Genomic DNA, 25109 nt, shown 5'->3' on the forward strand with positions numbered 1-25109 from the left:
GCAATCAAGATTAGAAGGAAAACAGAAAGCTGAGAAATAATCTTTACAGTTAGTAAACATAAAGGAGGCTTCTGATAAAGGCCTAATTTCTCAAATTTACAGAGAAATGAGTTAAATTTATAAGCACATTTACAATTTATAAGAATATAAACATTTATAAAAGTATAATTTGTTCCCTAATTGATAAATAATCAAAAGATATGAACAGGAAGTTTTCAGATTTAAAAAAAAGTCAAAGTTATCCATAGGCATATGAAGAAGTGCTCTAAATCACTTTTGAGAAATACAAATAAAATACAATTCTGAGGTACTACCTCTCACCTATCAGAAAGTGATAGCTATTGAAGATGATATGGGAATGTTGGGTCAGTATTTAACTGAGGAAAAAATAAGATATCATTTTAAATAATAAAGTACAACTGCATTCAACAAAGAATGATAGATGGGCTACATTGCAAAACTGGTCAAAGATGAGCAAAGAGGATGAGAACAGTGATCTGTGACCAGGGGCTGACATCTCAACCTGGTTTACATTTGTGCATTAAATGTGTCAGTAAAAAGAACTTTTAACTCTTTTAGACATGAATCATACTTCTTTTTAGATTTTTTTTTCTGGGACTCCTAAGTCAGGGCATATTGAGCCAGAGAGAACATGAAAACCCTGACTTCCTATTTTAAATGTTACCTTTTCTCAGGATTGAACCTGCCAACAGGAGCCCTCTGCCAGTGGCTGCTGGAGGTCTAACTCAGACCTGTAGAATGAATCCCTTCATGTGAGAGAATGATGATGATGATGATGATGATGATGATGATGATGATGATGATGATGATAATATAAGGAGACTGAAAGGCAGTTGCTGTTCTCTGACTAAGAGGCCTTTGCGTTGTCTGACCTCTCTCCTCTTCCCTCTGCCTCTAATTTATTTCATTCCCGTCCACAAGCAACACCTGTGTCAGTAAAGGCTGCTTTGCAACTCCTTTAGATGTTATGATCCCCAGCTGTGGAGGCTCTGGGAGAATTGACCTGCCCCTTGACCTAGGCATGGTCCTTAACATGAAACTAATCTGAGTTTGGGATTAGATTCCCTCTTCTGAGAAGATCTTCCCCATCCCCATCCTCAGGTTGTAGATGACACACATATATTTGAATAATGAATGGAGCAGTGGATGGAGTAGATGGATTGTAGAAGAATGGAATAGTGAATAATGTTGACATTCAGAGTTAGTGACATCTAAATTGGAATCCTCCATCAATTACTAGCAGTGTAACCTGAGACATGTCAATTAAATTCAGCCTGTTTCATCATATATATAAATATAAAGTAAAGAAAATAATAGTACTTACTTCACAGAAATTTTTATGAGGACCAGATGAGATTCATCAAATGTCTTGCAAACCTTAAAATCTATATAGATATAAACTATTATTTTCATATGTGCAAAAGGATAGAAATATATACATTGCATAATATATATATATATATGTGAAATGTCACATAGCACATACATACTTCTTTTGGGACTATACTTATGATTCAGTCAACAAATATTTTATATATTTCACATTGTGTTACTGTCATGGAACTGATACAGATGGATCATAATAATGTGACAGAGAAATAAAATGAGATAGAGAAACAAAGACAGAGAGAGAGAGAGAGAGAAGAGAGAGAGAGAGAGAGAGAGAGAGAGAGAGAGAGAGAGAGAGAGAGAGAGAGAGAGAGAGAGAATGAATGAGGAAACATCCTCTAGTAAAGCTGCCCAAGACACTGAGCAGTTAAGTGACCCAGTTCACATAGAAGCGCTGTTTCAGAGGCAGGACAGAAACCCAGATGTTCATGATTTTGATTCACTCTGCCATACACACAATCTCAAAATCTACATAAGTACATGAACATATATGTGTATGTATTGTGTAAAAGCATTTTTGCATGGCAACCTCTCATACCTTATCAGATAACTGAGCTGCCCATCTCCCACCTCCAATCCAAGGGCTGTGTAGTGAAACCTTGACCCAGTGAAACACAGCTTCCCATATCAGGCCCAACTTATCCTTGTGGGCTTTATTCCACAAAGGGAGAAAAGCAATAGCCAAAAAACCCCAAAGTCATCTTCCTTTCCATTAGTCAATGGTCCAGTTCCCTGAGGGTTTCCATGTACCCCTACCCCCGTATTGCACGCCCACCTTGGTAACCAGAGAAATGCTAGACACCAAAAATATGACAGTCTTGCATGTGAGCCAGACTCCCAACAAGCCCCTTTAAGGAGTGGTTGGCCCGGGTGAGCTCCTATCTTAATTTTAGCTTGGAGGACTGCCACGGCCTGCTTTACCAAAAGGAGTTGCTGGAGGTATGTGAGACAGCTGTCCCTCCGGCATGTGGGGTGGGGCTTATTTCACAGTCGAGAGTACAAAGCTGGGGACACTGAATTTACCACTTCTCTCAAGGGTATTTTTCAACCCCATCCAAAAGGATTTGGGGCTTTTCTCAGGTAAAACGGGTGTGTTACCATGGCTGAAGAACAGATGGACCTAGAAACCAGAATCATCCAGGACATACACAGTAAAGAGATTGATTTGGTGAATAGAGACCCAAAGCATATTAATGAAGATGTTGTCAAGGTAGGATTTTGATCCTTTTGCTTTGGCCCTGGGATTGTCCCAGCTTCAGCTTAGGTGTCCCAGAGTGTATCTGCTTTGTAAGTGGAGGCCATTACCAGTCTGGGATGGGGAATATTTTCATTTCAGTCAGTGACAGGCTCTCAGAAAGCCTCATTATAACTGTTGTACCTATGTCCTGAATTTTCCCTTAAGCAATTCCCAAATGTTTAGTATGAAATAATTAGAAGAAAAATCACTGAAAATGTTCCAGAATATTCAAAACGGGGCAAGAATAAAAGATGATCAAGAAAATATACCGGTCTCGCTTGGATACAAGTAATTAGAGATATGGTTTTTCTTGGTCTTGGAAGAATTAGAATAAAGGCATAAAATGTTAGAATTCATTTAGCCCCTGCCAATCATTTACTGAGAAGGATACTGGATCCCAGAATAGAGAAGAGACTTGCCCCAATTTGAGAATATCTTCTACATAAGGGTGATGGGAGACAGTGAGTGGAAACTTCTCTTATGTCCTGGGGAAGCCACTACCAAAGGACCATAACCCCTAACCTGATGGCACTCACTTCTCCAGCCCACCTGGCCATCACACCTCAAAGACACCTTCTATATGCCAGGCCACTGGGGTGACATGTCATTTGCAATTGAACTGTTCCCCAGACTGCTCCCCCTACTACTCTCAGAGCAGCTGACATCTTGGAGGTACAGCCCGGGGAAAATGACATCTCTCAGGATTTTCAGGTAAGGCAAGGAGGGAGACCTGTAAGAAACCCAGAGAAAATGCTCATAGAATCATAGAATTCAGAGATATAAAGACCCTTTGAGATCAACCTTTCATAATGTGGATGGGAATCTTGAGAACCAGAGAAAAGAGTCACCTATCCCAAATCCCAGAAGCAGAAAAGAGCAGAATCAAAATAACTTTCTCTTTTCATTGGGTGTCATTTGGCAAAAGAGGAGAAGTCAGAGTCTAGATTCATTCATTCTAGGTTCTTCAATCCCAAACTTCATTGTTGAGAGGCATTGTTGGACAATGGAAAGAGTTGCATGGAGTCAGAAGGACTGAGTTTGAACCCTTGGCTGGGCCACTTACTAGCTAAGTGACTTGCTCAATGGTTTCGTTCTTCTAGGTTCTGTATGTGTAACATAGTGGTAGTAAGTGCTTACTTTGCAATAGTGTGGGGGAGAAAGGATTTTTCAAATGACATTCAAAAGAAGAGATGTTACTATGAAATGACCACAAGATTGAAAGCTAGAAGAGATCTGAGAATTCATCTATTTTCATAGAGGCAACCAGCCTGTGGTCCAGCTCATTCTACAAGATCTTAGATTTTAACTCAATTGATTGGGAATTTTCAATCCTCACCTAGGTATAATTTAGTGAAAAGAGCCCTCTTACATCAGAGGATGTGTCCCTGGTGCTCAACCTATGTTAACTTAGGCAAGTCATTTTACTTCCTAAAATTCAATGTGTTCATTTATAAAGGGAATATGGTTGACCCAGCCTCTGAGATCCTTTCCAGGTCTGGATCTATGATCCCATGGAATTTAGCTCAAGTTCAGGCTCACTGTGCTAATAGACAGCAAATAACATAGTAGAAACTGAAAACCATTTAATTGAAGTGGGAGTGAATAATAAAACAAGAGAAAAGAAGTGCAGCATATATTTGCTGAATGAGAACACTTGCACCCCCTCAACTCCCCATGGTAGTCTGAGAAAATAAGCTCTTACAAGACACCGACTCCAAGAGGGAAGGCACAAAAAAAAGTTCTCTCAGCAATCAGAATGGTTGATTAGTGTCTTCAGTACAGGCAGGGTACTGCTGAGAATTTCTCCTTGCAGCATCTGCTGCTGGCAATCTGGTTGTTCATTGAATGGCTCCCATTCTCCATGATTTCTCAAGTCATCTCCCAACTTGTGGCTCCACCCCTACTAAAATCTCCATTATTCCTATACATTTCCTGGCTATATTTCATCAATCCACTGACACAACTAATTTGTACTGTGGCTGCACATACTTCCTGACAATTTAAATCCTGTTTCTTCCAGTAAGCATCCAGAGCTTATTGGAAGATATAGCACAGTAGTCTAAGTGAACCAAAGTCCCCAAAGGAATCTTAGATATCTGAGCTGAGAGCCATCTCGTTCAGTCCCCCACTCCTTATTTTATAAAGAAGAATCCTAGAGAGATTTCCCCAAGATGAGATAAATTATAAGTGGCAGGTCCTCAGATGCCAAATACAGGTTTCTTTTTTTCAATATCACACTGATCTTCATGGGAAATGACTTATTCAATCACCAGGATTTGAACTAGGGAATATATGTTTAACAATCAGCTGGACAGGGGTACGGGGTGATATATATGCATGACATACTTTTAAATTTAATTTGCCTCAACATTTTTCCATCACTTTCTTAAGTCTAGAAATCAATAAATATCATATGTATGTATGTGTATACACATAATATATTTATCCATATGTGTCTATGAATATATATATATATATAATACATATATGGATAGATTCACATAAGTATGTACTCTCATATATATATATATATATATATATATAATATATATATATATAATATATACATATGTATACATGCATACATATAGGAAGCTAGGTGGATAGAATTCCAAGTCTAAAGTGAGAAAGACTCATTTTCCTGAATTTAAATCTGGCCTCAGTTATTAAATCTGTGACCCTGGGCAAGTCATTTCACTTTGTTTGCTTCAATTTCCCCATATGTAAAATGAACTGGAAGAGGAAATGGCAAATCGGTATCTCTTCCAAGAAAACCCAAAATGAGCTCACAAAGAGTTGGACACAGAAAAAAATGAGTCAACAAATATATATCGAGTACTTTAGAAACAAAAATAAGGAATTATTATCTTAAAGGTGTTTGGGGAAGCTCTGAATTTTTGCCTCCCGTAATCCTTCTTATACTCCATTAGGGACAGGGCTTCTAAAATCCATGCACACAAGTCATATAGTATTAGGAGCATCTGGAGGAATTCTCCTCCTTTATCTACTTGTTGCTCACAGTAACTAAAATATCACCACCAGAAAATATTCCTTTGGGTCCAGCATTGCTTTTGCCCTAAGAATCTCTTTTATAAAAGCCATTCTCATGGGAGGAGGATATATTACATCCTCTAACATCCAAAGTAAAGGTATCATCTATAACAGCTTCAGTTTTGACAGTTACTGAGTGGCCAACAGTTAGAGCCCTGAACTAGGAATCAGGAAGATGGGTCCCAATCCTCTGTCAGATTCATATAATAGGACTGTAGGCAACTCTCTTAATCTATCTCAACTTCAGTTTTCTCACCTCTAAAATGAAAAACAAATGAACAAACAAAAACCCAACTGTTTCATAGAGTGGCTGTGAAAATCCAATGCAAATCCAAGTCAATGCCATTTAAGTGCTATTTAAATACTAACTATACCATGGGATCGAAATTGAGTGCTAGAGGCTGTGAATGGCAATTCACATGTTTGACATGGTAAGTGATTCTGGAGCTGTAGAGAACAGAGCATAATGATAATAACCTCATTTAGTAAAGACAGTTAGCTGTGTGACCTGGGCAAGAAACTTAACTCTGTTTGACTCAGTTTGCTCATTTGTAAAATAAGCTGGAGAAGGAAGTGGCAATTCATTCTAGTATTTCTGCCAAGAAAAACCCAAATAAGGTCATGGAGGCATAACTGGAATGAATAAAAAACAACAACAATAACCTCATCCATTATTATCACAGAATATCAGAATTCAGTCATCATTTACTCAAACCACAACCTGAATAATCCCCTCTCTAACAGAATCTACAAATGGTCATGCAATCTTTGCTTGATGATCTCCTATGAGGAGGAAGCCACTGAAATCCATGCTAGTCCATTCTACTTTAGAATAGTGTGAATTGTTTGGGTGTTCCCATATATTAAGTTTAAATATGTCTGTCTATAACTTTCATCAATTTTTCCTGCTTCCAGATTCTGGGGCCAAAAAAGACAAGACCAATCCCTCTTCTACTTGATAAGTCTTCACCTGCTCAAAAACAGCTATTTTCCTTTTCTCCCTTGAGTCTTCCTCTCTCCATGTTTTTCTAAGTCCCAGTTCCTTCAAAAGATATTATAATCATCATAATGTGTGGGATAGCAATCCCTAATTCAAAATGACTACTCAGAGATATCTCAAAGTGAAAAACAGAAGCTTTATTAGAATCTCATGTGAAGTGGGCAGTCCGCTCAGAGAGAGAAGGGCCACCCATTACAGAGTTAGAAATGATTAAATAGTCATAGGAATCCAAGACACACACCCTTCCCCTCATCTTATTAATTTTCACTGCCTCCTAGGATGGAAGTAGCACAGGTTTGCTAGACCCTAGTTAAGCTGATAGAGTTAATTTATTGCAGATGAGATGTGTTTGTAGCTGACCACAGTAAACTTAGGCAATGTTTGCAAATGCTTGCTTGAGCTGATAAGAGCACTCTATTGTAATGTTTGTACAAAAAAATTCATTTTCCCAAACCCATTAGACCTTCATAAACTAAAAATTTAAGTTATAGGTTCAATTTACCTTAATTAATGATTTTATGAGAAAACACATAATCCCTCACAATAAGGAGATTCATTTAGAGGTAAGTAATCCATTAAGCCAGAGAGGTTAGAATAACCAAGAAGACTCAGTTTACCTCAAGCTTCCTCAGTCAACAGAAACAGCTAGTTTAGAGACTTCTTGAATATCTCCAGGCTATTAAATAATTAGTGATATTTTTACCTAATCAGTTAAATGAGTTAACTAACTTGACTAACTAATCAGTTAGCCAAGAGGGTTATCTCAAGTATTTCTTTTTTTTTTTCCTTTTTATTTATTTATTTATATTATTATAGCTTTTTATTTACAAGATATATGCAAAAGTAATTTTTCAGCATTGACAGTTGCAAATCCTTTTGTTCCAACTTTTTTCCTCCTTCCCCCCTTCCCCAATACATGTTAAATATGTTAAAGTATAAGTTAATACAATATATGTATACATGTCCAAACATTTTGCTAAATATTTTGCTGTATAAAAAGAGTCAAACTTTGAAATAGTGTACAATTAGCCTGTGAAGGAAATAAAAAATGCAGGCGGTCAAAAAGAGAGGGATTGGGAATTCTATGTAGTGCTTCATAATCATCTCCCAGATTTCTTTTCCTGGGTGTGGCTAGTTCAGTTCATAACTGCTCTATTGGAATTGATTTGGTTCATCTCATTGTTGAAGAGGGCCATGTCCATCAGAATTGATCATCATATAGTATTGTTGTTGAAGTATATAATGATCTTCTGGTCCTGCTCATTTCACTCAGCATCAGTTCATGTAAGTCTCTCCAGGCCTTTCTGAAATCATCCTATCTCAGGTATTTCTGCTAGAAGAGCAAGTCTTTTGTTTTTCTTCCCAGAGCCTTAATGATTAACAGTTCCTTGGTGCTGAGTCTTGAATTATTGAAATGATTAGTCTGAGAAGTTTCCTGTTTTGCTCAATAATGATAATAGAATTTATTATATTATACAAATAACATTCATCTAATAGTGATTAATCTATATATTAATCATAATAAAAGTATAATGGTAAATTAATAAAATTAATATTCATATAATGCCTACTATGTGCCAAGCACTGTGCTAAGTGCTTTATACATATTTAATTTGTTCTTTGCAAAAACCTGGGGGAGTAGTTGCTATCATTATTCTCAATTTACAATTGAGGAAACTAAGGCAAACAGCAATTAAGTGATACCATATTATATGCCATAGGAATTAAAATCCATATCAAAGGAGGGAAGAAGGGAGAGGCAAGTATTATTCCTGTTTTTCAATGCTTTCTGAGTGGGGTGATGGGAAAAGACAAAGTATCTAAGGTCAGAACACCTAAGCTTGAATGCGGATCTGCTCCTCGTTTATCTCTGTGATGCTGAGCAAGTCATACAACAACCAGTATTTTGTTATTGTTCAGCCATTTTCAGACATGTCCAATTCACTCTGATCTCAGATACTAAAGTGGTTTGCCATTTCCTTCTATAACTCATTTTACAGATAAGGAAACTGAGGCAGAGTTAAATGACATCCAGGGTTGCACAGCTAGTGTCTGAGACCAGATTTAAACTCAGGAAGATGAATATTTTTGATTCCAGGCCTAGCACTCTATCTACTACCATTACACCTAATTGACCCAACCAGCATTTATTAAATACCTATTATGTATTTAAACATTGACTTGGGTAAGGGGGACAAAATTTAGATAGCACAGATAGATTCCTAAATCCCATCATGGACAATGACCATAGTTCATCCTTCTCCCCAATACCAGAATAATACCATCTTCCTTTACAAAGGAGAGAGAGCAGAGAGGGTTAGCAGAAAGATTTTCAGCATAGACATAGGTCAACAAACCAGAGATCTTGTTAGCCATAGCTCTCCCACCTCCTTGCTATGTGAGTCAGCTTCCTCAAATGACAGGAGGAAGGTCAGCAATCTCTAAAATCTCCTTCCCCTCAACATTCTAGGACACAGGACTTAGAACTGGGAGATGTGAGCTTGAATCTTAGCTCTAATGTTTAAGATCACTGATTTTGAGCTGGAAAACACTTAGAAGTTATCAAATCAAAGCACTTTGTTCTACAAATCTGGAAACTCAGGACCAGAAGTGAAAGGATAGACCCAAGATCTCACAGGTGTCGGAGTAAGAAGTCATACTCAAGCCCCACTGAGTCCAAGTACAAATTATTTATATGATTATGGACAAATCACTTCACCTTTGACTTTAAGGAAAAGGAAGAAATGGAACTGGGAGGGAGATAAGTGAGAGGGATCTACTCTTTGACCACTGCTTCCACACATTCCATCAATCAAACCATTGTTAGACCAGAAATTCCCATTGAGTTGTTTGATGTTAGTCTAATGAATTTGTCTCATTAGACTAAATTTCTTTAATGCTGCCTTGAGCAGTAAATAACTGCAGAATATTATGAGTAGAGTATTAAACTACCCTAGAGGCTCCCAACATATCTATTTGATGCTCTTGAAAAGAGTTTAAAGAGCAGAAAAACACTAAAAACAGAATTAGACCAATGACAAAGTTGATGCTTCCACTTGTAATTTGCATAGATTTTAGGTTCCTCTTCAGTAAAATAAGGTTAATAATGCACAAGCTACCTCCCTTATAGGAAAGATCCTCTTAGTCAGCTCTTAGTCCTTCACCCACAAGGTATATCTGCATTTATCTGATTGGATGTTTTATCATCTAATTAGATTACAAGCTCTTTGAGGACAAAGGGCATTTCATTTGGCTTTTAGTTTCCTTCACACCTAATACAACCTCTGATCCATAGAAGGTACTTAATTATAAATGCTTGTTGAATGAATTTATAAACTCTAAAGCCAATATACAAATGTGAGTGATTAGCAGAACCAAAGATTTTATTCATACCTTGTAAAAGATAATCTATACAATACTGTCCTTGAAGAAAGTTTGACCTCCAAAGTTTACTAGCTGTGTTATCATGGACACACGGGGCTCAGTTTCCGTATTAGAAAATGGGGATAACGCTTGTATGAAGGTCAATATGACAAGATTGCTATAAAATCTTTGAAGGGCCAGAGAAATATGAATGGTTATTATTACTATTGGAAGTAATTTTATGGTCAAAGGATATCAACAGACAATTTTCAGATGAAGAAACTGAAACTATTTTTAGTCAATCAGTCAATATTTATCAGAGAAATGCAAATTAAGACAATTCTAAGATACCATGACACCTCTCAGATTGGCTAAAATGATAGGAAAAAATAATGATGAATATTGGAGGGGATGTGGGAAAACTGGGACACTGATACATTGTTGGTGAAATTGTGAACAGCTCCAGCCATTCTAGAGAGCAATTTGGAACTATGCTCAAAAAGTTATCAAACTATGCAAACCCTTTGATCCAGCAGTGTTTCTACTGGGCTGATACCCCAAAGAGATCTTAAAGGAGGGAAAGGGACCCACATGTGCAAAAATATTTGTGGCAGCTCTCTTTGAAGTGGAAAGAAACTGGAAACTGAATGGATGCCCATCAATTGGAGAATGGCTGAATAAATTGTGGTATATGAATGTTATGGAGAATTATTGTTCTGTAAGAAACGACCAGCTGGATGAGTACAGAGAGGCCTGGAGAGAATTACATGAACTGATGCTGAGTGAAATGAGGAGAACCAGGAGATCATTGTACATGGAAGTGATTTTAAAAGTTCCTAAGACTGGTTTAAAAAAAAAGACATATTTGGTCAAAACTAAAGACTTACTACATGTTCAGTTCATGTTCATGAAGCTTTCTATTCATCTCACTGTAAGAAGCAAGTAATCTTCTATAAAAACTGATCTCACAAGCCCCATTTCCCCACTACTGGGGAAACTCCCTCAATTTAAGACTCTACTGACATGTCCAAAGTTGCTTTGTCTATAGCCAAAGAACCATCTGTTCACTCAAAGGGAAACTAAATACTCCTGGGTCAAAGCTGCCTGATGCTAGAATGAATATCAATATTATTTTCCCAGACATCCTTTTTTTTTCAGAATCCTCCTAACTGCATCTGGAAAAGGAAATAGCTGTCAGTAAAATAAAGGAAAATTTCCTATTTTCAGGGAGGAAAAAAGATAGTAGATCCATGAGCAATGGGGAAAAGATTCTGTGGAAATCGAGATAAAAGAATGTTTGAGTTTATAGAGAATTAAAAAATTATCTTGTCCAACCTATTCATTTGACAAAAGAGAAAATTGAGACCCAGAGAAATAATTTAAATTATGAGTTGCCCTTTGGTCACATCATATTAATTAAACTTGAGCCAGCTTTTCTCTGAACTCTATATGTACTTGCAGGAATTAGTGTGTTCCTAGCTCTTGGGAGTGCGTTTTTGTACCAACTGTTCTTAGAATACTACATTAGTAAGTACCATTTTCTAAAACCTAATTAACTGAATATTTAATCAATAATGAGGGGGCACACAAGATGGGAGCTCATGAACCAGAAAACCCCAAGCCCCTGAGGGCTATCCAATGGTACAAACTTAAAGGCAGGAATCAGTTGCCCAACCACCCATTGGAGAACCAAATTGCCAATGCCAGTGGAGTTTAGGGATAGAGGAAGCAAGATACAATAAAATTATCTATTTAGAGCCAGAAAAGAACTTGGTGATTATATAGTCCAGTTCCTCACTTTAGAGATGAGACAGACAGATGGAGTGGCTTAATTGAGGTGACATAGCTAATGAGTTACAGAGATAGGATTGATAACAAATCTTCTGACTATAAATTTCCATTTGCCCAAAACCATACAGCTAAGTATGACACCACAAGGTTCTCAAGGTTTTCCTACTTGATTTTTCTGGGCTCCTTCTCTCCTTTTTAGTACTTGGACTTGGACTGTATACAGTCTAGTGGTACGACATGCAAAGAAGACATTTCAATTCAAGAATCATTTATTAAGTGCTCATTACATGTCAGGCACATGTGTTGAGGGGAAATAGTCTATATATACATATAAATAAATGCAAATTATATAAAAATTAAATATATAATAATTTAATGGGATGCTAGCAACTGGGGGATCCAGAAAGACCTTATGTGAGAAAGTACATTTAAACTGAGTTTTGAAGGAAAGTTAGGGAATCTAAGAGGCAGAAGTGAGGATCATCACACCTTTTAAAACACTAAATCTATGTAACTAATAATATAGTTAGGCCAGAATAATAAATTTATCAACTAGCATTTATTAAGCATCTTCTCCATGTGCCAGATAGGGATAAGGGCTCAGTATGCCTTAAAAGATAGATATATAGATTAATAGATGATTGAATGAATAGATAGATGATAAATAGACAGACAGACAGACAGAGAGTAGACAGAAGGATGGGTGAATGGATGGATGGATGGATGGACAGATAGAAGGATGGATAGAAGACAAAGAACAGTTCCCACTCTCCCAGAGGGCTCATTCATCATTCAGATTTCCAATGTTCAGCCCACCCTGTTGATGTGCAGCCTATACACAGTCTCATGCAGGGGGAAAGGTCCATTAACTAAAAACTAGCTGGTAACAAGTCTTCTTAACTCACAATATGAAATGCTCTAGATAAAAGGCAAATTATTTGGGTTTCAAAAAGTGATGTTTCCAAGCAGAGCTGAGCCATGATAAATGATAATGACTTAATGTGTTCCCATTTAAAAGCATCAAATTGAACTTTCTCAAATATAACCATTACTTGTTCAAGCGCTAGGAAAAGTCCAAGTTAAGTACAAAATATCATACACAAATACACACACACACACACACACACACACACACACACACACCACATACTAGAGACACAGAGAAGTCACCAAGAATCTCTCATTTTTTTGAATGAAGCAGCATCCTCTGCCTCAGGTCCCCTTTCCCAATGTAGACATTTGTTCCCTGCAGGACAAACCCATTAAGCCTACTCATACTCCAATGACTAATTGGAACTACTTTCCCATTGCTAAGAAGTCCCTGGAAGGGAGGTGACTGGTACAGTAGAAAGAGCATCGCAACTGATGTCAGAGACCAGAGTTCCATTCCCAACTCAGCCAATTAGTGACATTGGGAAAGTTCATTTTGTCCCTCTGGGTCTTGGTTTTCTTATCTACAAGGTGAGGGGGTTGAACTATATTAATGCTGACTAAAGTTCCTTCCAGCTCTATACCTATGATAATGAGAAACATAACAGAACTAGAGGCCTGGGAAGTACATCTTATGGAAATGGCAGAGGTAAGAGAGAGAATAAGCATTTATATAACACCTACCATGTGCCAGGGAGAATAAGCATCTATACAGCACCTACTATGTGCCATGTATATTATATATAGTACATATTATGTACATGATGGATTTCTTTACATACATTATCTAACCACTGTTACCTATAATATCTCATTTGATTCTCTCAATGAGGGAGGTGCTATTATTATCCCTTTTCACAAATAAGGAATCTGAAGCAAACAGGAAAAGTGAATTGTCCAGAGTCACACAGCTAATAATTCAGTATTTGAGGCAGGATTTGTATCCAGGTGTCTCCCAGCTCTACCTGATGTGCCACCAGCTGCCTCTACAATGACAAGGTGTCAGAGGACCTCAGTTTGAATCCTAGCTCTGCTATTTGCTAATTGATTTGAGGAAATGACAACTTTCTCAAAGGCTTTCTTCCATCATTTGAAAAATGAAAGCGTTTGACTGAATAACTTCTCATAAACTATCTTTCTCTATGTCTGATCAGGTAATTTATTAACACTGACTAAATGCTTATTATGTGCCAGGCATTGTGCTAAGTGGGAATACAACCTGGAGAATAAGACAGGACTGGTTCTGGGAGAAGAGGCAGGAAGGGCAGGGACTGCTCCAAAGGGGCAAATTCCAGAGCTGGAGAAAGGTTTCAGGATGAAGAGCTGAGGCATGGTGGAGCACACAGCCCAGAGAGAAGCCCAGCTCTACCATTTGTTAGCTGTGTGGCTTCTAGCAAGTCATTCATCCTCTCAAAACTTCAGTTCCTACTCCATAAAATGGTAGGGTTGGATTAAATCATCAATAAGCAGCCTTCTAGCTATGATGCTGTTATCTCTAAGGGCCTTTTGGTTCTACAAAGTGATGTGGATGAGGGAGCAGGGAAGAAGAAGGCAAGTCAGATACAGAAAGTCAGAGTTGGGAGAGACCTTGGAAAGATCCACTCAACCTCCTCCCTGCTTGCAATAGAACATAAGCTTTCTGCTAGTAGGGATCATCTCGCTTTTGTTTTTATATCCCTTGTGTTTGGTACATAGTAGGCATTCAGCAAATGTTTGTTGATTAATTGAGTGATTCTGTGAAATGGGGACTAAGGAGGTATAGTGAAAAAACAGTACTGGATTTAAATACAAGAATGGCTGTGTTTCAATACCAGCTTTATTCCATGCTGCTTGTATAATTTTTGGACAAGCCTCTCCCCTCTCTATGACTCAGTTTCTCCCTATTTAAAAGGAGTTTGTTACCTCAGATAAATGATTCTCTGAATCCTTCTATTTCCATGATCCTATAAGTCCAGACAGAGTAAATATCTTACACACTAGTAAAAATAATCCAGACAAAAGAAATCACTCACAAGGAGGGTCCAAGATAAGGGTTCTGACCATGCTGGTGGCTTAATTTGCATGCCCAGTATTGGTTTGCCATCTGCAAGCTATTCCTATGTGTAATATAATCCTCTGATAATCCTCTACACCTGCCAACTCTGGGGGCCCAGACACCCACACACTGATATTTAGTGCAAGCTTACCCTCCAGATAGCTCTTCTCAATCTCAGTGTTCATTCTCCTCCTTGTCTCTTCCAGCCCCCTGCTCAGTGAATGATTCCAAGCCCCTAAACCCTGTTCAAGAATCCCAGTTAAAAATGATTGAATGTGACACAATACAATGTTAGCATAACATTACATTTTAGTGCCAGGAAGGACTTGGAGACCCCCGAATTCACTGGTTTTATTTTATCAATAAGGAGATTGAGATCCATAAAGGCAACAAATAGGATTCATATTAATATTAACTACTTCAAAAAGTTTTGAAGAATGAATGAGATCAGATAGTCAATAAGTATTTATTAAGCATCTACTATGTGCCAGACACTGTGCTGTGGATGCAAAAAATAAATAAATAAAGCAAAAGGCAGTCCCTATCTTCAGGGGGCTCACAGTCTAATGAGCAAAGTGCTCAGTAAACTCTAAGTGTTATATCTCAGATATTACTAGACCACCAAAAACATGTGATGTCCTCATGGGGTGATCTCTCCACAGATACACATGATAACCCATCCTTGATTTAATAAGCAAATCCCAAGGTGTTTCTGAAGGCCACAGTAGAAACCAGAAGTTGAATTTGAAAATAATTTTAATTCTATCTATTATTCCCATACTGCCTCTATGACCTAGTATTAGTTAATTTTTCAGACTGTTGCATGAAGAGGTAAAATGATTTGTCCAGAATCACACCCCCAGTACTTGAAAGAGGAAAGACTTGAACCCAGGATTTGAACTTCCTGACTCTGAGGTGAGGTCTTGATTTATTATGCCATGCTGTATCTCTAATTACATTATCATCATCATCACACTATACGCAATTAATAATATATGATGTTATTATAATTAATATGTAATAATAATAAGAGGAGGAGGAACTAGGTGGCACAGAACACCAGAACAAAAGTCAAGAAATCCCACCTCCTTGAGTTCAAATCTTCAGACTTCAGACACTTACTAGCTGTGTGGTCCTGGGCAAAACACTTTACCCTACCTCAGTTTCCTTATCTGTAAGATGATCTGGAGAGCAAGAAGGAAGCTGAATGGCAAATCACTCTAGTACCTTTGTCAGGAAAATGCAAAAAAGCGTCACAAAAATCAGGCTCGACTTAAAAACAATTGAACAATAATGATGATGATATATTTTCATTTCCATGGAGGCACTTAGGTATTTTAGCTAAAATGGGTGAGTCTTTGGGAAGGTCAGGCAGAATTTCACAATAGCAGACTTACATTAACTCATTCAGGACATCCCATAAGCTGGCAGCTCCACGTAGAACCTCCCTAGCCTCCTGCTTTTGCTCCAGGCCCTCTGCACTATCTACCCTGTCCCACTGCTGCTCCAGCTGGCTCACACTAATCAAACTACCACCTTCCTGCTCCCAAAATAAATCTAGGAGAGGCTGCCTGACTTAGTTAGACAGATTCATTTCCCTTCCCTCTCTCTCTCTCTCCCTTCAGACACAGACAGAACATTCTGCAAAGGGAACATTACCAGTCCCCCACAAAAATAAGTCATTTCCCCTGCAATTCTAGTAACTAATTAAGGGATGAAGCCGCTGTATTGTTTGGGGAAATTGGCATGCACCACAAAATTGCCCGATTCCAGCTACATAAATGCTATCTTCTCCTTCCCAGGGAGAGACTTAATGCATTGTGACCAAAGCAGGCCCTTCTCTCAGCTCCAAGCTAGAGGGACAGCTGCAGGTCTCTATACTGGCTCCCTCTGATTTACAGAGAAGGAGCCGCTTAGAAGACAAGGACTTACAGGGAGACTTTGAGCCAGCTCTCTCCCCCCACCCCCAATCCCTTAGTGAAAAGCATTGCTGGGAATTGAAACATTAGGACCAATGATTTCTAAGAAAATGAATAATTAAGAGATGCTCCCTCAAACACCCAAGGCTCTACATGTTAAGGAGGAAGGAGAGAAAATTCCCTTTTCTCAGGCAGCCAGTCCCCACTGCCATTACTCTCCACAATTTCAATATTGGGGAAGTCATCCAATTTGTGAATTCATCTGCCAGTGGTGGTTACAATATCCCTGTCAACTAGCAAACCCGCAGGGAACAAAGCTCCTTTTGACAAAGTCAGCCTGTGCATGGAAGGAATTTGGGCACATCACAGGATGTCTAGTTCAAATGGGGCTGTGTCTACTAGTGTTTGCATCTGGGACACCACCCCAAGCCCCGCCTCCATTCAGTGCACCAAAAAATGCTTTGAAATAACATTTTGAAGCTATGGAGGAAGATGGATCAGGGTAGTGAGGTGCTGAGGTGGAGAGGAGGCAGGTCGGTGGGGAGATCCACAAGGCTGCAGGTCCCAGAGGAGCCTCTTTGAATGAACACTTCTGGCTAACTTATTAGCTTGCTAACTTGCTTACTTCTTGCTAACTTGACCCTAAGGTCAGTGCCTGGCACATAGTAGGCACTTAACATATACTTCTTGACTTTATCCTCTAAATCTGGAACCTGGGGGGAAGCTCTTATCACCACACCCTAGTTATAGCTTTGGGTCTGAGTGGTAGCATTGGTGACTGAGGAGAATGAGAAATGGGATTGATGCTAGCTCCTTGAGAGTGGGCCTGGCTGAGAGGAAAATGAATTCTTGGTGTGTGTGTGACCTGATCACCTCATACTACAATAGCCTCCATGCCCCTAAATTTGGATGATAGAGAAAAGGTCCCTATGTCCCCTAAGAGGGCCAAGGAGCTACATCATACCCTGCTCAGAGGAGAAAAAACAGCTGAGGCTTGAGAGGAAAAGCACCCAGATTTTGAATACCTCCTAAATGTATCCACTGTCTTGACTGCATCTGATAAGTTACTATAACTATCAGGGGAGGTGAACCAGTTAATCTGTAGTAAACCTATTATTCACCAGAAGAATATTCCCTTAGCTTCTGGTACTGGCAGAAAGGCAGTAGCTTCAGCCAAAAACCCCATGATGAGCATCAGGCTCTTTCTTACTCTTTCTGCCTGAAGGGAACATATAAAACTTGGGAGATGTGAACTTTTAGGCTGGTATTTAGATTGAGCAGTTACAGTTCTATCACTGAAGAAAGAAATCACTGGAGAAAAAAAGAGAACCAGGGGGTACCTCTTTGGCACTAGTATTACTGGGAAATATCCATGAGAGTTTACACATACTTGCACACACATACACACACACACACACACACACACACACACACACACACACCTCATACTCATTGATAATTTGGTTGGATAGAGATTCTGGATCCTTTGGCTTCTTCCCAAATGGTCTCTTTTGCTGTGCTTAGGCTACTGAAGGAGGGATGTGTTCAGAACTGTGCTCAACAGCTTTCTATAGCTACTAGAACTGATTCATTTGGATACCAAAATGCTTCTAACACTGGAGCAAAGACTTATAACCTCTGCAGTCCAGCTGCACAAGCTAATCTTAGGTGTTTTTGTCTGATCCCTGAATACATGCCCCGTGTGCCCAACATGCACTTAGATCCAGGTATTGGGGCTCAGATGCCTTTCCTTACACTCTCCAGTATTCAACACCCTCAGTGCTTATATTCAACAACTAGTACACATTCTTTGGAATATGGACACTTTGGGAACTTTGGAACTTTGAAGTGATTGTGTGATATGGGACAGACAATGACATGGGACCGCCCAGCATGGCATGCTTTCATTGGAACTCTACGAGCAAGGAAAAATCAAATTAGCTCAGAAGAAATGCAAGATGCACAAATTTAGAGAATTCACCCTCAAATGTTCCCATGGACTATTTGTCCCTAACCCGTAGTGGAACGTTCCGAGCTCATATTGAGTTGACCAGCTATAGTTAGACGCACTGTAACTTAACTCTAACATAATCGATCCTCTTCCAGAATGAAGAACAACCACCAATCATTTCATATTCTATTCTCTCTGGCTCTCTCTGTGTGTGTCTCTGTCTCTCTCTGTGTGTTTCTCTCTGTCTCTGTCTCTGTGTTTGTGTCTGTCTGTATCTGTGTCTGTCTCCCTGTCTATCTCTCTGTGTGTGTCTGTGTCTCTCTCTCCATCTCTAACTCTCTCTATCTCTGTATCTCTATCTCTCTGACTCTCTCTGTGTCTCCATCTCTGTCTCTTTCCTTCCCTCCCTCCCCCCTCTTTCTCCTTCTCTCTCTCTTTTCTCCCTTCTCTCTTCCCCTCCCCCCTCTTTCTCTCTCATATTCATGAACCAGGTTTTGATACCATGCCAAACCATGCTCAGTCACCAACACTTAAGGAATGTTCTCTTATAACCACAGAATTGAAGAGAAGAATTAACAAGCAATCGTGTAAATTCTCTGTTTCCTTGAATGGCTGAATCTCTTCCCAGGAATTCTCAACTTCAATATGTATCTAAGTAGCCATGTGGTTTGGAGGAAGTCTTATGATCGAGACTGTTCTGTAAACTACCTGCAGTCTTAATGTAGAAAACACCTCTGCGTTGGGCGATAGTGTCAGCAATGGCTGACTAGTAACTTTGCCAATGACTTCTAAATCTTTTAAGTGCACTTATATCCTGGCACCCTGACCAAAGCGAGAAGTTGGATTTAGTCTTCATTAATAGATATATTCATGAGGGGGAAGAACAGCAATTACAAAAGTCAAGGGAAGAGAAAGGCTACAAAGGATGACGGAGTAAAAATCATTAAATTGCTTCATTCTGGAAACAGAACCTGAGACCAGATGTATTCAAAATGCACAAAATCACAAAGGTTACATACAGGAGAAAGCAGGTTGCTGAATCCCAGACTGCTGAACTAATTAGGAAAGGCCCCCTAGAAGCAGGAGATGGTTTTAAAAATAAATTCTCAACACAAGAGCTAGGGAAATATGGACCTTATTCTTTACGGACTGGAACAAACTAAAACATGAAGAAATTCAGATGTAGTTTTTGAAAATTCATAAACAATAGATGCTCTGAGTTCCTGTTGCATTTAGAGCCAAGAGCTCTGATTTGGCAACTAATTATCTATTGCCTTATATTTTTGTTTCACTTTTTTTTTTTTTAACAATTTGTCCTTTGAGATCAAGAGCTGCTTCTTTGTATCCCTTTGCCCCTCCTCAGTGTGGTCTTGCAAACAGGAAGCACTCGTGAAAATGGTTTTTAATTGATTAGAAGTATTTTATTAAGTTGATAGGGGGATATTGCTGAGGTTGATAGTGTGGAGTTCATCCCTCTCCATCAAGCATTCTGTGTCATACTCTTAGCAGACAAAGAATGTAAGCCTGAGCTAGGAAAGACTTCTCTTGAAGTCAAAGACCGTGATTTTTCACACAACCCACTTCCCATGGTGCCACAGGACCACAAGAATTTCTGACAGCGACTTAAAAGTTGCATGTGGGATGTACACCAGCGAGTTCTTGGCTCCACCTGTTTGCCTGAGAATGCACTGTCCAGTGCTCTCCTCCCTTACAGAGAGGCATGAATGGCTTGGAATGCTCTGGGAGGAGAAAGTATCAGAATACACTCAGAAGAGTCCATGAAGGGAAATCCTACTCCCATCCCAAAGTGGTCTCTTGGTCCTAGGCCAAACAAGAGCTTTACAGACTAAGGATGTCTGTGTGCTACCGTGCTCTGCCATTAGCTTCCCAGTGTTGAGACATACTTAGCCCTAAAGCTCGCAGAGGGTCTCAACTTCCCTGTACCTTCAAATCCATGGGATGGTAAGAACTCACACCAAGCCCCACCTGGACTGGATTCTAGGATGGAGGTACTGGCAGTATGGGACATCCTAACAGAGGTAATGCCACTAAAGTCAAAATATCATAATTCCACAAATACCCATTAAGAAGTACACCAGCTGGGGTAGTAGATAGACATCAGCCCTTAAGTCAGGAGGAGCTGAGTTCAAATCTGACCTCAGACACTTAACACTTCCTAGATGTGTAATCCTAAGCAAGTCACTTAATCCCAAATACCTCAGCAAAAATAATAATAATAATAATAAGTACACAATAATAAGTACATCTACTATGCAAAGACAAAAAGAAAACAGATACTGCTGAAGGAGCTTATGTTTTACTGGAGGAATGAATTCATATTTGTAGAAGATTATGATACATTAGGGAATGATGGGCAGGGGACAGGGAGGAGCAGAAATCCAGACAAAGTCATTTAGGAATATTAGAAAGAAAAAGAATACCTTCACTTGGCAGGATTATAAAAGGCTTAATGAAGGAAGATAACATTCTGAAAGGTAGAGTTTGGAAGGTATCAAATGCCAGGCAAAGTGGAGATGCCAAGTAAATGTGTGAAGACAGAACCATGATGATCATAGGTTTAGAACTTCAAAGAGACTTTAGGAGCCGTCTGGTCCAAACCTCTCATTTTACAAATGCATAAACTGACACTAGAATAGCTAAGTGACTTCCCCAAGATCACACAGCTAACAAGTGGCAGAATCAGAATATAAATACATATCTTATAATTCCAAACCTGCTGTTCTTTTCACTATATCATGGTGCTTCTCAGGTGATGGCCTACAGAATGAAAGAAGTAAGCAAGTAGTATAGTTGGGCAGGAAAGAAAGAGCGATGAAGGAAAAATATGAAGGAGAATAAATGAAGAACAGTAATGTGAAAGAAGTTTAGAACAGACTTCCCAGTGTTGGAAGGACTTGAATGCCAATCTGGGGGATTTGTGTTTTACATTAGAGGAAATAGAAAGTCATTGAAGGTTTTAGAGCAGAGGAATGATGTGGTCAGATCTGTGTTTTGGAAAATTTCTTTTCATGAGAAAGAAGAATCTGAAAGAAGAGAGAATGGAGCCAGAAAGAGCAATTAACAGAGAAGATAAATTGAGTTCAAATCCAGCTTTACACATTTACTAGCTGCATGAACTATCTGTAAGGCAAAGTCTTTAACTTCTCTCAGACTCATTTTCCTCATCTGTAAAATGGAGCTAGCAATAACACTTGTCTTACAGAAGTACTGTGAGCATCAAGGGAGATAATGCATGTAAAGAGCTTTGCAAATATCATTATTATTTATGTATGTTACATATAGCTATGAAAGTGCTATTATTGTTATTATTAACTATTTTCCCAAGTTATTTCTAATTCTAGAAAATTATTGCAGTAGCAAGTAGCTGTGACAAAGGAAATCAGCCTATTGTCTCCAAAATAATAGTCCCATTTTCTAGCTCCCCAGAGCATTCTTTTTACTATTTCTTCTAATTCAGGGTAGATGGGCACAGGATTCTCCTCTACTTGGTAGAAGGAAGGAGTAAAAAGGATGCACTGTCAGCTGATGAACAGTGAGTTCCTCAGATTGGAGCCATTTAAGACCTAGAGACACTGTGCCAACTTAAACATGCTTTTTCTTTCCTGAAGTAAATTCAATAATAGCTAGTATTTATAAAGATATTTAGGGTTTTCAAAGCATTTTTATATGTTATCTCCTTTGAACCTCATAATCCTGTGGAGTTGGTGCTATTATTATCCCCATATTACAAATTTAAAAAAAAATCTTAACAAGATTAAATGATTTATCCAGCGTAAAACAACTAGTAATTTCTGAGGTAGAATTTGAACTCACAATAAAACTCCTGCTAAGAAAATGAGAGAGAGAAAGAGAGAGAGAGAGAGAGAGAGAGAGAGAGAGAGAGAGAGGAGAGGAGAGGAGAGAGGAGAGGAGAGGAGAGGAGAGGAGAGGAGAGGAGAGGAGAGGAGAGGAGAGGAGAGGAGAGGAGAGGAGAGGAGAGGAGAGAGAGAGAGAGAGGAGAGGAGAAGAGAAGAGGAGAGGAGAGGAGAGGAGAGGAGAGGAGAGAGAGAGGAGAGGAGAGAGGAGAGGAGAAGAGAAGAGGAGAGGAGAGAGAAGAGAAGAGGAGAGAAGAGGAGAGGAGGAGGAGAGAAGGAGGAGGAGGAGGAGGAGGAGGAGGAGGAGGAAGAAGGAGAGAGGAGGGAGGGAGGAAGAAGAGAGACAAATTTAGAGACAAAGAGATTTTGGTAGTTAATAGAGATTAGTGACTGTGTCTCTTCCAAGAAATCACCTCACTAGTTTAATGTTAATCACTGTTAAAAATGTAAAAGCACTAAGAAGCATTCTACACTAAAGTGTTAGCAGTTACTTATTCTTCAATGTGACTGAAGGCTCCATAAATAGGTTCTCAATAGAAAGAGGAATCAGCATTGGGCATCTTAGATGGGACAATGAGAAAAAGGAAAAGGAGATAAGAATAGGAGACACACTGGTCCTACCTCACTATTCTGCTTCTCTAGAAACCTTGTCTCTCTTCACAAAGACCGGTTAATCCAATTACACATCTGCCTGCAAAGACACCATGGAATGGAGAAGGATAACTTTTCTCATCTTTTCCAAAGTAGAATTTAAGGCTTAGTAGAATAATTGAACTTTCAAGCTGAATTCTAGTCACCATCATAATCAATTCAAATCAGGGTTTTATTCATTGTTGTTGATTGTCTAGACTTAAGAAATGATGGGGAAAATGTTATTACAGATTAAACTTAAAAGTGTGCTGTGGGTACTTATCCCCCCACCCCCGCCCCCTGCCACAAACCCAGAAATCTAATTTTTACCAGAACATCTCTGAATGTTACTTTATCAGTTCTCTCATAAGTCATATTGAAAATTTCATACTAAATGATTGTTAAAGTTTCTTCTAGATGTTTTGTTAACCTATAGTTATCTATAAATTTTGTTGCCTTTTAAAAAATAAATTTGCTGATATACTTTTTACATCCCCTACATTTTCCATTGTTGCCTCCTCTCTCAGAGTCATCCCATATTTTAAAAAAATTAAAAGAGGGGAGAAAAATTCAATGAGACTACTATATCTCAAAAATCTGGCATTATACATACATATATACATACTTCAGACATACACATAATGTTCTTCCCCCTACAAAGGAGAAGATGAGTTGTTTTCTCATGGAACCAAGTTTGGTCATTATAATGTCACATTATTCAGTTGCCACCATTTTGCTGTAATTTTCTCTATTGATGTTGTCCCAGTTCTGTTTATGCCCTTTGCCATCAGTTTGCCATCGAGTGTGGCTGTTTTTCTGATTCCAAGTCTTGTGTTTTGACCTTGTATTTTCTTCCTTCACTCTGGACTGGGCCTCAGGTGGACTTCGAAGATGTGATTGCTGAACCCGAGGGCACCTACAGCTTTGATGGCGTCTGGAAGGTCAGCTACACTACCTTCACGGTCAGCAAGTATTGGTGCTACCGCCTGATCTCCACCCTGCTGGGTGTCCCACTGGCCCTCCTCTGGGGCTTCATCTTTGCCTGCATCTCCTTCTGCCACATCTGGGCCGTGGTACCCTGCATCAAGAGCTGCCTGATTGAGATGCAGTGCGTCAGCCGTATCTATTCCCTCTGTGTCCACACCTTCTGCCATCCCGTCTTTGCTGCTTTTGGCCAAATCTTCAGCAGTATCAAAGTGGCCTTGAGAAAGGAGGCCTAGATAAAGTTGGGGGAGAAAGGGGAAAATAAAACCCGGGAGCCTGTTGGGGTGAGGGTGGGAGGGAGGGAAGAAAGGGAGATGGAATATAAAGCTACAACTAGTTCTACAATAACGCTCCATGGGAATTTCTACAGATTTTATTTTATAGAGACTTGTTGCTCTTTCTGAAACAAGAATGTGTAGAGAAATGGAAGTGACATAATGACATTTGAGCTCACTTGTCCTCATTCTGTCCCTGTCTCCCATCGTGGGATCCCACAGCCAGGATGATGGCCATTTGCTCAGAGGGCAGCTACTGTATGAGTCTGGGCACTCATTTGTACTGTAATCTTAAATCTTCACTGTTATGGCATGAAACCAGCCTCTTCCCAGCTGGGGTCATTGTTTCCTGAAACCCTGTGAACCCCTGAATTTTAGCAACAATAAGCAATCATGATTAACAGATTGGAATCTAATAAAGGGTTTTGGCTACAGGGGGGGAAGTTGTTCATTTTATTTCTGTTCATAAGGTTAGAGCAAAGTGTCCTCCTAAAATGTTTATTTTGCTTCCCCAAGGATATTCTATATTCCCAAAAATACTCTTAGAGGAACTCAGGATGCTTGATCTTAAAAAGAGAAAATTCCAAAGAGATATAATAACTATCTTCTAATAACTGGTCTGTTATGCCAAAGGAAAAAATTCAGTTTGTTCTATTTG

General features: G+C 39.1%; 1 protein-coding gene across 1 annotated transcript; it reads left to right on the forward strand.

Moving 5' to 3' along the window:
* Nucleotides 1–2392: 2392 nt before the first annotated feature.
* On the forward strand, nt 2393–24889 carry CAV3 (caveolin 3). The gene is made up of 2 exons (XM_051975806.1): nt 2393–2620; nt 24071–24889. The coding sequence occupies exons 1-2, from the start codon at nt 2510–2512 to the stop codon at nt 24410–24412; spliced, it is 453 nt and encodes a 150-aa protein (XP_051831766.1). The 5' UTR covers nt 2393–2509; the 3' UTR covers nt 24413–24889.
* Nucleotides 24890–25109: the final 220 nt, after the last annotated feature.

The sequence above is a fragment of the Antechinus flavipes genome, chromosome 1, assembly GCF_016432865.1.
Source record: "Antechinus flavipes isolate AdamAnt ecotype Samford, QLD, Australia chromosome 1, AdamAnt_v2, whole genome shotgun sequence".
Taxonomy (NCBI): domain Eukaryota; kingdom Metazoa; phylum Chordata; class Mammalia; order Dasyuromorphia; family Dasyuridae; genus Antechinus; species Antechinus flavipes.

What these genes read in the sequence shown, in the direction of transcription:
- CAV3 (XM_051975806.1), top strand. Translation starts at nt 2,510, where the DNA reads ATGGCTGAAGAACAGATGGACCTAGAAACCAGAATCATCCAGGACATA. An exon ending in TTAATGAAGATGTTGTCAAG is followed by an intron (nt 2,621 to 24,070) that starts GTAGGATTTTGA and finishes ACTGGGCCTCAG; the next exon opens with GTGGACTTCGAAGATGTGAT.